At 45.3% G+C, this 12,710-nt stretch overlaps 1 protein-coding gene across 1 annotated transcript; it reads left to right on the top strand.

Annotated features, from left to right (window-relative positions):
- On the top strand, nt 204-8,426 carry LOC8079852 (F-box/LRR-repeat protein At2g43260). Its single transcript, XM_021465944.1, has 6 exons — nt 204-427; nt 530-877; nt 5,765-6,461; nt 6,684-6,750; nt 7,017-7,124; nt 8,023-8,426. The coding sequence occupies exons 2-5, from the start codon at nt 665-667 to the stop codon at nt 7,111-7,113; spliced, it is 1,074 nt and encodes a 357-aa protein (XP_021321619.1). The 5' UTR covers nt 204-427; nt 530-664; the 3' UTR covers nt 7,114-7,124; nt 8,023-8,426.

Raw genomic sequence — 12,710 nt, forward strand, 5'->3', positions numbered from 1 at the left:
AAACTCACTCATTTACCAAACCAATTATGCAAAACGGTTGGGATGCTGGCAGAGTCGCAGTACCTGAACTACTTGTATTACCCGATAAATATCAGGTTTCAGAGCCCATCATCAACAGCTCAAGTCATGAAGCCCACTACGGCCCAACATCCAGCTTCCACTTCCCTCGATGCCTCGACCGAATTCCTCCAAGGCCCCGCGCCAGAACCTCTCCGCGCCGTCCCTCAGGGCTCCCGGCTCCTGCAGCAAAACCTAGCCCTAGCTGCTCGGCGCCCCCGCCCGAGGTGCGAGGCCGACAGCGACCGCCCGGCACCCGACGCTGCAGCGCTGTCCTGTGCCCGACCGCAGTCCACTTCGTGCTCCGGCCGTCACATCGAGCAACGGCGCGAGCGCGGGTGTGTGACGCAGCTCACCACCGCCACTACTTGTAACTATAGATCCAACCATTGTCATCCCCAACCCAACTCGACTCACGCCGCCGCCGCTTCCGCTTCCGCCTCTGAATTCTGAGTACCCCAAATCGTGACAGGCCGGCCGGCTCACCACGGTTCCTCCCTGCGGTTCCACTGCCGCGTCCGGCGTGAGCTACCGGCCGTGCCTTGCGGATCTTACTGCCGGCGGCGAGGTCCGGCCGGCGCGGTGCCCCCACACCCCACACACACCAATGGATCAAGGGATGTCGTTGTCCAAGCCGTGCGCCATGCCGGAGCGGCGAATCGTGCCGGCTCCAGCCGCATCCGGCATCGGCGTTCTGCCCCTCGACGCCCTGCGCGAGATCCTACTGCGCCTCCAGACTAAGGAGCTCTGCCGCCTCCGCCTGGTCTGCCGGCAATGGCGGTCCCTCCTCTCCGACCCGAACTTCGCCGCGGCCCACGACTGTCAGACCTGAGACGACATAGGCTTAAGGCTCAGCGGCCAGGGAGGAATACGCTTCTTAGGAGAGATAACGTATTTGAACTATGATGTATCGTAGTGAGTATGACATGTGGGCCCTAGGCCAAGGGTGTATTAAACGTGAAGTCTGTAACCAGTTGAAACTATTCTTCTTGCTTATCAAATACAGAATCGGATCGAGGACAGGTTCCTCCTCCGTTCCCCATCTCTGTGTGCCCTCTTGATCTCCTCACGTCGACGGCGACCTCGCCGGCGGCCAAGGGGCGTGACCGGTGGTATCAGAGACCAACTTTCCTCGGCGTAGGCAGCGGGTCTTCCCGACCTTCTTCCAGCGCTAGTTATCGGTTCGGCGGTGGCGGCTCGGCGGCGACGGCGATCTGGCTATCGACGCTTCTCCACCAAATTTCCACCAACATCCTGCAGCACTCTATCCCAGGTAGCGCTTCCCGATCCGTTTGCTTCGATCTTCAGTTCGTAATTCCGGTGGGCAGGCTCTTCCCGTTCACGCCCTCGAGGTGTTCGATGCGGGAATCCAGAGGTCCCTCCTTAGGTTGAGCTGGGTCAGCAGCGGTTTCGGCGTTGCCTACTTCCACCACCACTTTCCCATCCACCAAAAACCCCACCGCCACCCTTCAACTCACCGGATCCACTTCATCTACGGCGGCGCACTCGACTGGGGGACTACACCGACACTACTTGGTTCAGGAGGCGAGAACCGTTCGAGCAGCACTACAATCTGCTCCCTTCATCACTTTAGCAGGCAATCGGTCGAGCCCAGGGTTGCGGGACAAGTACCCGTGTAAAATTCCGTAAGCTCGATTGCCGGTTGTCGTGCGGTGGCGGCGGCGGGGAAGTGTCCACTCACTCGGGTTGCAGAGCACGTCTCTATGTAAAATCCCTTGGTGGTGCCTCACTTCCAGGAGTAGTCGGCGACGTGGTGCAGCAAGCTCACGGGGAGGTATCTACCAAACCGGTTGCTACACCAATTTCCTCAAAACGGCTCCACCTAAGCCCTCAGTGCAAACACAATACATACTCGACGCCATGTCGAAGACTTCGGATGACGAGAAAGGTCGTTGGGACCAAGTGATGGACCACTTTGATCTGGCCTTTCAACAGATGAATGACATTGCTTTGATCCAGCAAGAGATAAAAAAGGACCTCACTGCCACGAAGGAACAACAAAAGATGATAGCCCAACAGGTTCGTGCTAATGGACAGGCAGTTGCAAGTCTTACCTTGCGTCAAATGGAGAAGGAAGCGGTGTCTGACCACTCCGACGACGTTTCAGTCATCTTTGAGGAGGCTGATGACTTCCAAAACATCTTTGCCAAGAACAAGACTGACTTCAGGCCGGGCACGTCTAAGCATCCCACACGTCCAGATGAGCGGACACGGCAAGAAGCTCTACCTCATCACAGTTTACCCAAGATACATTTTCCCAAGTTTAATGGCTCCAATCCAAAGATATGGTTTGACAACTGTGCCAATTATTTTACCATCTACTCCATTCCTGAGCGCTTGAAAGTCACAGCTGCCACTATGCATTTGGAAGGTAATGCATCGAAATGGTGGCAGGCCTACAAACAAAGTCATGCAATGCCTGGGTGGATAGTTTTCTGTCAAGTCATACAAGAGAAGTTTGGGGCAGATGACTACAGAAATGCAATCAATGAGTTGCTCTCCCTCAAGCAAATGGGAACTGTGGAGGAATATACAGCAGCTTTTCAATCTCTGCAGTTTGACATTGCTATGCACAACTGCCACTATGATGAACTCTTCTTTGCCACCACATATGTTCAAGGATTGAAGGACGAAATCCGAGCAATGGTGGAACCTCATGTCCCTGTCACAGTGGAAAGGGCAACAGTAATTGCCAAAATTCAGCAGAGAACACTGGAGCGAAGCAAAAGCAAGTACAACAGAGCAGCCCCACCTCAGAAACCTGCTGCGACCAAAACAGAGGTCCCACCCCAACAAACCAACTACAATTGGCAGCGCATCCGACAGCTCAGGGATTATCGCAGGGCCAATAACCTGTGTTTTTCTTGTGGTGAGAAATATGAACCGGGCCATCAGGAACACTGTCCCAAGCGTCAGAAGCCTCAGGTCCACGCTTTGGCAATTAATGATTTGGATAAGGATAAAGAGGAGCTAACTGAGGAGATGCTCAACACTCTCGCTGTAGAGGACACACTTGCTGAGGATTTCTGTCAGCTTTCCCTCAACACCCTTTCCAGCCAAGACACTGGCAATTCTATGAAACTCAAGACCATGGTCAAGGACAAAGTCATGCTCATTCTTTTAGACTCAGGCAGCTCACACAGTTTTATCAGTGCTGACTTCGTGCGGCTGGCCAAGTTGCCTACCATTCCCATACCATCCAGAACCGTCAAACTGGCAAATGGACAATGCTTATCCACCTCATCAAAAGTCCAGAATCTGCAGTGGTACATTCAGGGACATACACTATGCAGTGACATGATTGTACTGGACATGACCACTTATGATGCCATCCTAGGCTATGATTGGCTCAAGGAGCAAGGACCTATGGCAATTGATTGGACCAAGAAGACTTTGCAATTCAAGAAAAATAACAAACCAATTAAGCTCCAGGGCCTAATTTCCCCTCCCTTGCAAGCCAAACCCATTTCAGCCACCAAATTGTACAAAGACACCAAAGGTAACAACAGTTGGGCCTTTGTCATTGTCAAACACACCCACCCACCTAACCTCCCCACCAGTCCAACACCAACGGAACCACCACCACCTATCCAGCAGGTCCTAGACAAATATAGCCAAGTTTTCCAAGACCCAAAAACCCTTCCACCTTCCAGGAGCTATGATCATTCTATTCCCCTCCTACCTGGTGCTACCCCAGTCAATGCCAGACCCTATCACTACTCTCCACAACACAAAACAGAGATCGAAAATCAAGTTCAAGAGTTACTTCAATCGGGGTTAATCATACACAGCCACAACCCCTTTGCTTCCACTGTCCTATTAGTCAAGAAGAAGGATGGGTCCTGGCGATTTTGTGTGGATTACAGAAAATTGAATGATCTGACCATCAAGAATAGATTTCCTATGCCTATAATTGAGGAAATACTTGATGAGTTGGCTGGAGCTCAGTTTTTCACTAAATTGGATATGAGATCAGGATACAATCAGGTCCGAATGCTGCCTGAAGATGAGTACAAGACAGCCTTCAAGACACATCATGGCCACTACCAATTTAAGGTAATGCCGTTTGGTCTCACCAATGCACCAGCCACCTTTCAGTGCATCATGAATCAGGTGCTCCAACCATTCCTGAGAAAATTTGTGATGGTCTTCCTCGATGATATCCTGATATACAGTAAAACCATAGAAGAGCACCGACAACACTTGCAATTGGTCCTTCAAGCCTTGCACGACAACCAGTTATACTTGAAACATTCCAAATGCTCTTTTGCTCAACATCAGCTGGAATACCTGGGACACATCATATCAGCCAATGGTGTGGCTACAGACCCACAGAAGACTGCTGCAATGTTACATTGGCCCACACCAACAACAGTCACTGAGTTGAGAGCATTCTTGGGATTAACTGGATATTATAGGAAGTTTGTCAAAGGGTATGGAATCATTGCAAAACCATTGACTAATCTTCTAAGACACAAGCAATTCCAGTGGAGTTATGCGGCCCAAGCAGCCTTTGATGAGCTCAAGATAGCAATGTCTCACACTCCAGTCCTAGCTCTACCTAATTTTCAGGAACCCTTCACAGTTGAAACTGATGCTTGTGTTGTTGGTATTGGGGCAGTTTTGATGCAAAACGGTCAACCCATTGCATTCCTTAGCAAGGCTTTGGGTGACAAACACAAAAACATGTCTATTTATGAAAAGGAATTTCTGGCCCTGATTATGGCCGTGGAGAGGTGGAGACACTATTTGCAGCGACAACAGTTCATCATACTCACTGATCACAAGTCTCTAGCTTACCTCCAAGAACAGAACTTGCATTCAGATATGCAAAGAAAAGCCATGGCTCGCCTAATGGGACTGCAGTTCAAGATTGTCTATAAGAAAGGCAAAGACAATGTGGCAGCCGATGTATTGTCCAGGATTGCACATTTGCACACTTTACAAGCTGTCTCCATGGTTAAACCTGATTGGTGTCAGGAGGTGCTCCATTCTTATGCAACGGACCCAAGAGCACAACAGCTTCTTACTGAATTGGCGGTCACAAGTCCCAACATCTCAGGATACAGTTTGGACAATGGCTTGATTCGATACAAGAACAAACTATGGATTGGGCAAAATTCAGCCCTCCAAACAAAGCTTATTGCGGCATTCCACTCCAGTGCCATTGGTGGCCACTCCGGCACCAAAGCAACATATCAGAGACTCAAAAATCACTTTGCTTGGAAAGGAATGAAGCCGGCAGTCGAGGAATTCATCAAACAATGCTATGTTTGTCAGCAGGCCAAGCATCTCAATCACCCACCAGCTGGACTACTACAACCCCTACCCATACCTGAGGGAGTGTGGATGGACCTATCAACATCTTCGGCAACATCTTCGGCAAGGGGAGATGTCAGACCTGAGACGACATAGGCTTAAGGCTCAGCGGCCAGGGAGGAATACGCTTCTTAGGAGAGATAACGTATTTGAACTATGATGTATCGTAGTGAGTATGACATGTGGGCCCTAGGCCAAGGGTGTATTAAACGTGAAGTCTGTAACCAGTTGAAACTATTCTTCTTGCTTATCAAATACAGAATCGGATCGAGGACAGGTTCCTCCTCCGTTCCCCATCTCTGTGTGCCCTCTTGATCTCCTCACGTCGACGGCGACCTCGCCGGCGGCCAAGGGGCGTGACAACGACGCGCGCCATCAGGCGGTGCTCATCATCGCTGGCTACAATGACAACGCGGGGCGCGACGTGCTGGTGGATATCATGGATCTCTCTGGGCAAATCATCAAGAAGGTGCACGGGATGGAGGGTGACAGAGCCGCGAGCGTGAGCCTTGACTGCATCTTCGTTAGGAAAATCGATGACAGCTGCAGCAGCTACAGACTGTTCAACCCTGTGCGGGAAGAATTGTTTTACTTACCAGACAAATTACTTGATCCGGCTACTGGGGCTGTGTATCGCATACCAGACAACTTTGCAGAAGAGCATGTGGAACTCTCTTCGAACTTGATCGAGCCCAAGTATCTGTTTGGACAGGTCGCCTGCACAGGGGAATACAAGATATTTCGGATGCTATTCCATTTTTCCATTGGGATCGGACGTCGGCAGATGTTTGAGGTCTGCACACTCAACAGTAGCAGCTGTGCAGGGTGGAGAGCGGCGCCGCTTGAAGAAGCCATTCAGATGGGTAGGTTTACCAGTGTGGTAATTAACGGGGTTGTCTACTGCTTATGTTTTCATGCACACCATTCTATCGCTTTTGATAAACAAGTTAGTGAGAAAGATTTGATATTTACATTCGACCTTGAGACTGAGGCATGGGGGCCGTCTATCCGGGGTCCCCCGATCACCTTTCCTGATGATGCTAATCTGATGTTCAACGAGCTTGGTCTTCATCTCCAACAGTTATGCAATTGGAATTTGCCATTTGTTGGAGTTTGCCAAGTTCCTAAACGTTTTGCCAAAGGAAAAATAAGTTTATCTCCAAGTGTTTGGCATTTTTGACTTGGCATTTCCCAAAATAGTAGACCCAACTATTTTTGGAAATTCAGGATTTAGTAGCCTGGCACTATGATCCTAATGGTGTTTTTTCAGTGAAACCGGCTTACAGATTATGATGTGATGATCATCAGCGACAAGTACACACAGTTCAGGTGCAGCAAGCTCTGGGAGATCGGGTGATGAGGACAAGATTTGGTCGGACATTTGGAACTTGGAAGGTCCGGACCGACTGAACATTTCATTTGGAGATTTGCCCATAATTCTTTGGCGCTGTGTTCTAATTTAGAAAGGCATGGCATGAAAACGGACGAATGGTGTGTCATGTGTAACAGAGTTCGAGAGGATGGCTGCCATTTTTTCTTCAGGTGTAAACATGTCAAGGAGCTTTGGCGGTCTGCATGTCCGGAGATTTGGCGTGAAAAGTTAGCAGCCTCTAACACAGCAATCCGAGAACCAACACACTTACTGATTCAGTGGAGTCAAAGCATTTCTCTGCAGTTGCTAGGTACACAGGAAACCTATTGAGCTTAAAGTGCTGAGTACTAATGAGGTGCATATTCTGTTGTGTACTTGCTTTTGTAATGAATACTTGTAATTTATCACTGATGAAAGGAAGAATGTATTGATAACTGATGGATGCTTGAGAGTAGCCTTCCTCTTTAAAGGTGCTATCTGCATATTGGTTGGTAGTGCTTATTATTACCATGGGTGATGACACTTTGCATATCGGTATGGGTGCACCAATTTGCAATGTATGATCAAAAGATCTTTTCTAATGTGGCCTTTGTGGCATTTGAAAAATGTGTTGGAACAAGTAGATGTAATGGCCGTTTTGAGTAAATTATTTTTTTGTAAAACTTGTGCTTGAATGAGTGGTTTTAATGGGTCTATTGATTTTAGAAGTGCTATAGGTATGGTGCCTAAAATAATTATATTCCATGACTGAAAAGTATACCCAATCCTTTTAGGACACGGTGCATAAATAGAAGACTTATATATCCTTACTGAAAGTTTACCCACGATGACATCAGAATGAGATAATTCGTCCTCTTGGAGTCTTAGTTTCTTTGTTTAGTCACTGAATGTTGTTTACTTGAAAGCACTGGAGCATCTCTATTCTACTGTTACATATACTCGTTTTCATCATTCTACATAGTTTAGGACAATTGTACAACTTAAAGACACCAAATGGTTCATTACTGTGGGTTCTTAAGTCTCATCTGGAAATAGATTTATGACTGATTTTCCATCTGTTGGTTTGAGATTTGTAGTGTTTAGCTTTGTTTCAGATGATAGCTAGTGGAACAAATTTAGGAATTGCAAAGCGAGATTATATCTCGGTCTGGTTTCGATAAATTCATATATGCCACATGCTGATTTCTATCATGTTGATTTCTGTGTGATGTTACTTTTCCATGTTTTTCATGTTTTTTATTTATTTTCTGCAGGTTTTGTCCTAGTTAAGGTTATTAAAAGTTCAAATATGAACTTCATTTTAGATCCTGATGCCATAATGCTCCTATCCAGGCAGGCTCAAAAATGTGATGGCTCTTTCTTAAGCGGCTATGCCTTTCTCAAATAACTGAAGGAATATATGAACTAGGTTCTTTTGATGAATAATGTCAAAAGGAAGTATTATGTTCTTCTGTTGAGTATACATGGCAGAAGGAATGGACAATCCATGCTATGGCTATGCTATGCAGCTTGGTTGATTCCAACAGAACTGCAAATGTTTTTTTTTATTTTTTTCCTTTTTTGCTAGGCTATTTTTCTTTTCTATTACATCAACGGGCACAACTATGTGCATTGTATATATTGATTTATTTGGATTAATTTTTCAATTTTCTTTGGTACTATGTGCTTGGTACTACTCTTCATTTTTTTATATAATGCATATCACTGTGATTTCGCTTAGGAAATAGGAATAAGTCTATTTTGCCTTAGACCATCCACTTTTCTGGTTACCTTCTGTGAAGTTGTAGATCAACGAATTTGCAGGGAAGTCCTTTCTGAAACTAGGAGTCGCTGCAACATGCTCTAAAGAGACCATGATTATCCTAAAGATGCTGTATTTTTCGTTCCAATCTGACCAGTGCTGGCAGATATATATCTCTACCATATTATACTTTTGTATGTAAGCATTGTTGGCCCCCAACCCCTTTCTCTAAGGGCATCCACAATTGTTTGATGCCAATGAGGATATCCCAATGCCTGTTCACTTGCTAGTCTTGCAGGTGCAAGAAGAGGAACTCATGGACTGGTAGTTCAACAAGATGCTATGGGAGAACATCAAGAGAACATTCTTGGGTAGCAGGGGGACCAGAAGCATAGGGTCCACAAGGGGAATAGGGGGCGCTAGATGTTCAGCAACAACATGTGGCGCCTGATCCTGAACGTCAAAACATTCTTGAACAGCATGAGGTAATAGTAGACCAGAAAGGGCCAGGGATGGGCTAGCAGGGGCAAGCAAGTGGTGTGATATTACAAGAAAATATTCAAATTGGCATGGTCAGAACCTACTTTTTCAACACAACAGAGCTGTCAAACTGTGAAATGTCTGTATTGGCACCAAAAGCTCCTGACAATGTTCAAACCAAGGAGTGGGCCGAAAAGAAGGTGATATCAGTTCCAAATGAATGGTTGGGCTTTTTCAAGGCCCTTCTTGAGGCACCAACACAGCATAAATCGGCCAAGAGCTTGTTGGAATCCAAGTTCCCTAATCTCCTGCACATAGGGGCCCGAGGGTGCCCATTGCCTCTGAACTGCAAATCCCTAGCTAGTGAGACATGCACCTTGCTTGATGCTGAGCCATCCAATGTCAGAGAGTTGGAAGAGGCCCTTCCAGAGGCGGGCAGTGAAGAACCAGTGACCGGCAAGAAGAGAGGGGGAAAAGGAAAGGCTACCATACCAATAGTTGATTCTGTTGTGAGGAGTGTAAGGATCAGAGCCAACTCAAATGGTTTTAAGATGAGTACATGCAAAAACAAGAATTGCTTAGGGTGCTCCAATGCCCCACGAACTCTATCCCCAAATTCTCTCAAAATTTGGGACTGCAATGTGTCAGCTTGATGAAGAGCAACTGGAGGAGCAGAATCTGATGGGGAACGACAAAATGGAACCAGTGGGGAAGAACTGAAGAAAAACAAAGGGGTCAAGGGCAGGAACCTTGAGAACAAGTTGGAGGAGGATAAGAAGGAAGAAAAGAATGAAGATGAAAAGTGACTTACTTGTCCTTTTCTCTAGGGTGGTTGAGGCTTTGCTTCCCTCTTTTGTTTTAGCTTTTCCTTTTTATCGCTTTCCTATTTGTAGAAGGAAGGCCGTGGTGCCTTGGATCTTGGCCATGAGTGGGCCTCTGGTGTATCTAAACCCCTTTACTTCCAATTTAGATAATGCAGTTGTCGTGGTTTTATGCTCTATGACTTTGTTTCTTATGGTTATTGGTTTCTTTGTCCTGACTTGGTTGCTTCCCCACCAAGTCACCTTTGTTCTCCATGTTTTAGTTACATCATGAATCACAACCAAGCTTGGAAAGTGGTAAGTTGGAATGTGAGAGGTTTGAACTCTGATAGAAAATGGAACTCAATCAGAGATAAAGATGTTGAAAGCAAGAGTGAGATTATTTGTTTGCAAGAGAAAAAAGACAGCTTTGATCTTAGGCCTTGTTTAGTTCCGAAAAGTGAAAAGTTTCCGGCACTGTAGCACTTTCGTTTGTTTGTGACAAATATTATCCAATTATGGACTAACTAGGATCAAAAGATTCGTCTCGTGATTTACAGCTAAACTGTGTAATTAATTTTTGTTTTCGTCTATATTTAATGTTTCATACATGTGCCACAAAATTCGATGTGACGGGGAATCTTGAAAACTTTTTGGTTTTCAGGGTGAACTAAACAAGGCCTTAGCTTCATCAAGAATATCTGCCCAACAGAATTTGATTGTTTTGAATTCCTGCCCTTGGTTGGAGCATCTGGGGGGTTTGAATAGCCTAGAAGAGCTCTGCCTTCTGGGGAAATCTTGTGTTTAGTAATAGGTTTGCTATTTCAGATGAGTTCACTTCAAAGCTCAACAATGACACCTGGCTTTGATTGCTGTATATGCCTCCTGTACACCCACTGGCAGAAGAGAATTTTTGGATTGGTTTAGGGATATTGCAATGCCTGGAGAAATTGACTGGCTGATTGTGGGAGACTTTAATCTGCTCAGGAAGCCTGAAGATAGAAATAGGGAGGGAGCTGACTTAAATGAAATATTCCTTTTCAATGAGGCCATCAATAAGCTTGATTTGATTGAACTCCCACTCCATGGAAGCCAATTCACTTGGACTTGTTAGGACACTGGTAATGGAAACCTCAGATCACTGGCTTTGTGTGGTGGAGATTGGCACCTCAATTCCTCGAGCACAAATTTTTAGATTTGAAAATCACTGGCTTACCCACAATGATTTTATCCTTGTAGTTGTGAATGGATGGAGATGCCCTGATCATATTTCTGATCCGGCCAAGAGAGTGACAACTAAGTTCAAAAATTTGAGAAGGGAGCTAAAAGAGTGGAAACTTTCTTTGCCAAAGTTGGCAATTGCAATTGAGAAAATCAAGCTAGTCTTGCATTGTCTAAAAACCAGTTGTTCAGGGACTTATCATTGATTGAATGAAACTTCAGGAATCTGGTGTAAGAGAAATTAATTTTGCTTCTAAAACAACAAAGAACATACTGGAGGCAAAGGGGAAAAGTGAGATGGGTAAAGGAGGGAGATGCTGCCACAAAGTTCTTCCATGCCCATACAACAATCAGACACAAAAATAACACCCTAGTGTCAGGCATGCTCAACGACACTTATAGGATGCCGAGTTTTCACCATCAACATCTCGCTTAAAGGATAGATGCGAGGTTTTCTAGTGACTGAACAATAGAAGTGAAAAGGAACATCTGCACTGCCACAAGGCCAAACATCAATCAAAATCCACAAAACATGTTTGTCACCCAGGTTCGACGTCTCTAATCCTTATTGCAAGTACTCATGTGCAAAGCAAATCTCCTCGCAGACGAGACGACCTTAAAAGCTAGCCTGAAAATATAGCTTCATCGGCAGTAACTGAACAACAACAGTCGTCATGCATGGAAGACAAACACACCACAGTATGATTCCAAGAGAAAATACTAGTAAATCTCCCAGCGTCATCAAGACCTCCAGATCGAGGGAAGCTTCATGGCTGCAACACAGACGGCTGCAGCTAGCGCACAGGAAGGTTCATGTCAAGGTCGATCTATTTCCATGTTACTGGATTCAACCCCTCCTGGTCTCCGGGAAATGACTACTCCAAACAGTTTTGTGGTGAAATCTCCCTGATCATTTGCAGTCGTCTCTGTTTTTCTGTTGGCAAGGTTCCTGCCCACTGGTTGCCTAGTTAGCTTCTTTTGACCGCCCTTGTTTCTGGAATAATACTTTCCAAACCTACCTTCTCTGTTTCTACAGTCTACCGCATCCATTGCTGATTCCAATGGCTTGGTATTTAGCTGGTGTACTGTAGAAGCAGAATGATCATAACCTGGCTCCTTTTCGACAGGCACGTTGTTTAGTTCCTCCTGTCTTTGGTGGCATTCATAACACACAAACTCCACAAATCTTGCATCATAAACAACTTCCTCTAGACAGTATCTGCACAATGATGAATTATAATGTGATGTTAGTTGCTACTACTCTCAGTATTAAAATCTATTTAGAATAGTAATAAAGCAAGGCATAGTAACATAGTCATAAAACCGAGTGATTGTTTTGTTATAATACTTGAGTGATGTATTTTCTATCTCATCAGTACTAATTGAAGGCCCTCAGTGTAGCTTCTATGTTAGTCCTAGCAAGCCACGGTAGAAAAACAGATAAATCAAAGAAATTGTAAAAAATCAGAACATCTAGCCAATATATTCTAATCATCATAACTAATTATAACTATTGAATCTATTTTATTTTCTAAAAGTTTGCCCACGTCTGGCATTATGAAAAATACATAAAGTAACCATCTAAATGTGCATCTAAAATTGTTCATCTCTCCCACTATGAAAGTTAATTTACATAATCTAATAAATTTCGTATCTAAACTACCCACCTCTATCATTATAAAAGATAACACAAAATAAT

Source organism: Sorghum bicolor, chromosome 8 (genome assembly GCF_000003195.3).
Source record: "Sorghum bicolor cultivar BTx623 chromosome 8, Sorghum_bicolor_NCBIv3, whole genome shotgun sequence".
NCBI lineage: Eukaryota > Viridiplantae > Streptophyta > Magnoliopsida > Poales > Poaceae > Sorghum > Sorghum bicolor.